The sequence below is a fragment of the Nicotiana tabacum genome, chromosome 2, assembly GCF_000715075.1.
Source record: "Nicotiana tabacum cultivar K326 chromosome 2, ASM71507v2, whole genome shotgun sequence".
Taxonomy (NCBI): domain Eukaryota; kingdom Viridiplantae; phylum Streptophyta; class Magnoliopsida; order Solanales; family Solanaceae; genus Nicotiana; species Nicotiana tabacum.
Window position 1 is genome coordinate 86864540 of NC_134081.1, and position 3713 is coordinate 86868252.

At 38.1% G+C, this 3713-nt stretch overlaps 1 protein-coding gene across 1 annotated transcript; it reads right to left on the bottom strand.

Moving 5' to 3' along the window:
* Nucleotides 1-2847: 2847 nt before the first annotated feature.
* LOC142167088 (uncharacterized) lies at nucleotides 2848-3474 on the bottom strand. Its single transcript, XM_075227245.1, has one exon. It carries the CDS (start codon nucleotides 3472-3474, stop codon nucleotides 2848-2850), a length of 627 nt encoding a protein of 208 aa, XP_075083346.1.
* Nucleotides 3475-3713: the final 239 nt, after the last annotated feature.

A 3713-nucleotide genomic window follows, 5' to 3' on the forward strand; every position in this document is an offset into this window, starting at 1 on the left:
TCTGTCATCGATCATTTCTTCTATCACTTCGAATGGGGTTGCGTCCAGGCCCGTTGTTTCTCCAATCTCCACTGTATAGCTGATATCGATCTCTATTCGATCGTGGTTCTCGGACAATATCCCTTTGAATTCTGCCGACGGGCCTGTTTGGATAAACGGACCCAGTAGGAGCCCCCAACTAGTCATCCTCGATCCTGATTTTTGACTGGTACCGATTATGCACATCGGCCCAAGTTACACCTGGATATTCGATCAAATTCTACTTTAACTGTTATGAGGCCACCGAATTTCGTATGTTTATCCCTTGAGTGAAAGCCTGAACGGCCCAATCATCTGCGACCGGGGGTAGATCCATCTGTTCCATTTGGAACCGAGATACGAATTCTCTGAGCATCTCATTATCTTTCTGCTTCACTTTGAAGAGGTCCGACTTTCTGGTCTCGACTTTTATAGCTCCGACGTATGCCTTGACGAAGGAATCTGCGAGCATGGAAAAAGAATCGATGGAGTTAGGCGGCAAATTATGGTACCATATCATCTCCCCCTTTGATAAAGTTTCTCCAAATTTCATTAGCAGTACGGACTCGATCTCAACGTCCTCTAAATCGTTTCACTTTATTACACATGTGTAAGAAGTGACATGCTCGTTGGGGTCGGTAGTTCCATTATACTTGAGAATTTCCGGCATGCGGAATTTCTTCGGAATGGGCTTAGGAGCCGTGCTCGGGGGGAAAGGTTTTTGCACGAACTTCTTTGAATCCAAACGCTTCAAAATCAGTGGTACCCCCGGAATTTGATAATCTTGGAAGTTATATGTTTCCATTTTTTATCATTTTCTTTAATCTTCTTCTCCCCTGATTCGATTCGCTTGGTCAGCTCCTCGAGCATTTTTATAATAGTGGAGTCGGTCCCCGATTCATTCACGTTTGACCTTCCCGGCACTAGTTCGGCCCTATGAACAACCTCCAGTGATGGTTCGGGTTCGACCCTACTCGGTGCATGGTTCTGATTTTGGAGTTGTGTTATTGTAGCTTGTTGAGCCTGCAACATTTTGAATATTATTCGAAGGCTGATTCCACCGTCTTCGTTGCCCTGTGTGTTCTGACCGGCTGATCGAACATCATTGCGGATGCTATTTTCAGGGTCGACGCCCAAATTTGCATTCAGGGCAACATGGGAACTGATGTCGACGGGGTATGTAACTGGTACTCCCTCGAGGTCAACCTAAGGCACTTCGTTCCCTGGGGCAGCTATGTTGTCGTTTTCTCCATGAAAACCAAAGCCATTGTCGGCGTGTGTAGGTACTGCTTGAGAGTTCGACATGCTGATCCTGGAATCAAAAACACTTATAAGAATAAATGTAAAGTGGTGTGTGTTATGAAAATTAGTACCAGGCAATCACTATAATCCTTAGCCCCACGGTGGGCGCCAAACTGTTTACCCTTAAAATTGGATAACAATTAAATTTATAAGTGATTTTAAGGATACGTGATTTCACTTGGAACAAATTGAGAAATATGAAAGCTGATATTAGAAATTAACTGTAAAATAAAGCAAACCAATATAAAGTGTAGCTCTGGCCCTCGATCTAGATCGCCCTCGAACCCACTAAGTCTGTTATTGAGTAATATGAACTGAACAGCAGAATAAGAATGCTTAAGAGAGAAAATGATATGTATTGCTTTTTTATGTGTGAATATGATGATTACAAAATGATTGAAATTTTTCTTTATATAGTACAGAAATTCTACTCATGGTACAATTCTAAATACATAAGGAAATTTCATGATTGGATAAATAACCGGTCTTGATTTGATACGTGACGAGATTTCCGCCACGATCCTTGCCCGATCACGGATATCTCTGCTTTCCGTTATTCGACAGGCTTTTTTCGGCTCGCTCGATGCCTATCCTGCTCGGTCTCGATTCCGTCTGATCTCGATCTCAATTGGTCCTCGAATTACGAGGTCGGTACCGTATCTTCATGTCACGATCCGATATAATACGGGATCGAACCTTGTCCTGTCATCCTAGTCTCGATTAACCATACAAAATCGGGCGAGCCCGATTTTTACTGTATTAAGTGAAAGAAGTCTAATCTCTGTATAACGTTTTTTGATAGCGTGATACCATATTGTCATCCACTTTTCCCAACGGAAACAATAGCACGTATTGTAAGTGAGAATGGCAAATGAGCGGTGCGGCTTTGAACCTACGTGGGACAAGTTAATATTTTTATATAAATTTCTTTTTCAATCGTTGGGCGGGTACGTGTCAATTTTTTCAAAAGCGTTTAAATGGCTAAAAACTAATCTTTATAGGCCATCTATATTTCATAAACTAATCTCAATATTAATTGCTCACGGGAATTAAGCTTTATTAGGTTATTTTGTAACGGGCCTATACAGCCTTAAAATAAATTAAGATTAGTTTGCGAAACAAGTAAAATAAAGGATGACCTCACCGTAGAATCACTATCCTCGACAATGTAACGATATATCAATGTCATGAAATGATGGGCAATCTTTTTAATTTATAGGAGAAGAAACAATGAGAAATTGTAAATGTTCATAATAATAATGAATAATCAGTCCTTATTTACTAACGGGATACAATTATGATATTAATGTAGAAGTTTTCTCTAGGAGGAAACATAGACAGATCCAGAATTTAGGGGTTACGTGTGCCGACCTAATCGATTTGATCAACTCGGGCGTCGGTTCGGGTTATTCATCCTTTTTATTTATAAAGACAAATAGATCAAACGAAAGAAAATATAATAACTATAACTAATTGACGCAAAGCATAAAACTTCCAACAATATTTTTAATATCCTACATAATCTATTTACAATTGTCCTCGACGAACTTTCATATTTTGAAAACGATCAATAATGACATCATTACTTACATTTATAAATACATCACGCTCTATGTAATAAACTAAATAATTATTTAAATATTGATCACCCATGTTGTTTCGCTCTTCATTCTTTATCTGCTTTATGGATGAGAATGCTCTCTCCATAGTTGCGGTAGCAACATGTAAAATCAGAGTTAACTTTATAAGTAAATAAACATACGAATAAGTCTCCACAAGATTTGTCTCAACCAATAATTTTGCCAAATCACTAATTCTTTGCAAGTTGGAGAACTTGGGATTACCAGCTCGCATATGAATTATGAAAGTATCTAGTTGATAACTCAAGTCTCGAATCTGTACTTCATCAAACTCATTTGAGTAACATTTTGCTAAAGTCATTATTTTACCTTTATCAAAATTAGCAAAAGAATTGGTTGGATTCAAGCTAGCCATCACAAAAAGCAAATCGCTACTCACTACATCAAAACAGTCATTAAGCTCTTGAAGTTTCACATCAATTATAGAATAAAAGATATCAACACGCAAGTGGTGTGAATAACAAATACCAGAAGACTTGCGCTTCGACTTTCCAGGAAAATAGGATTCATCCATCTTGGGAATTATAATATCATGCATATGACAAAATGAGGAAACATCATCTAGCAAAGATTCTCATCCAGTTTCTCTCATATCTTGCAATCTTTTCTTTGTAATGTTAAGAAACTCCATTGTATTAACAATATCTTGATTCCTCTTTTGTAGGATCTTGTTCAACTCATTTGACATTGCCAAAACTTTCAACATTAAGTGAAGCATAAAAATAAATTTGAATGTTATTATCTCACTCAAAA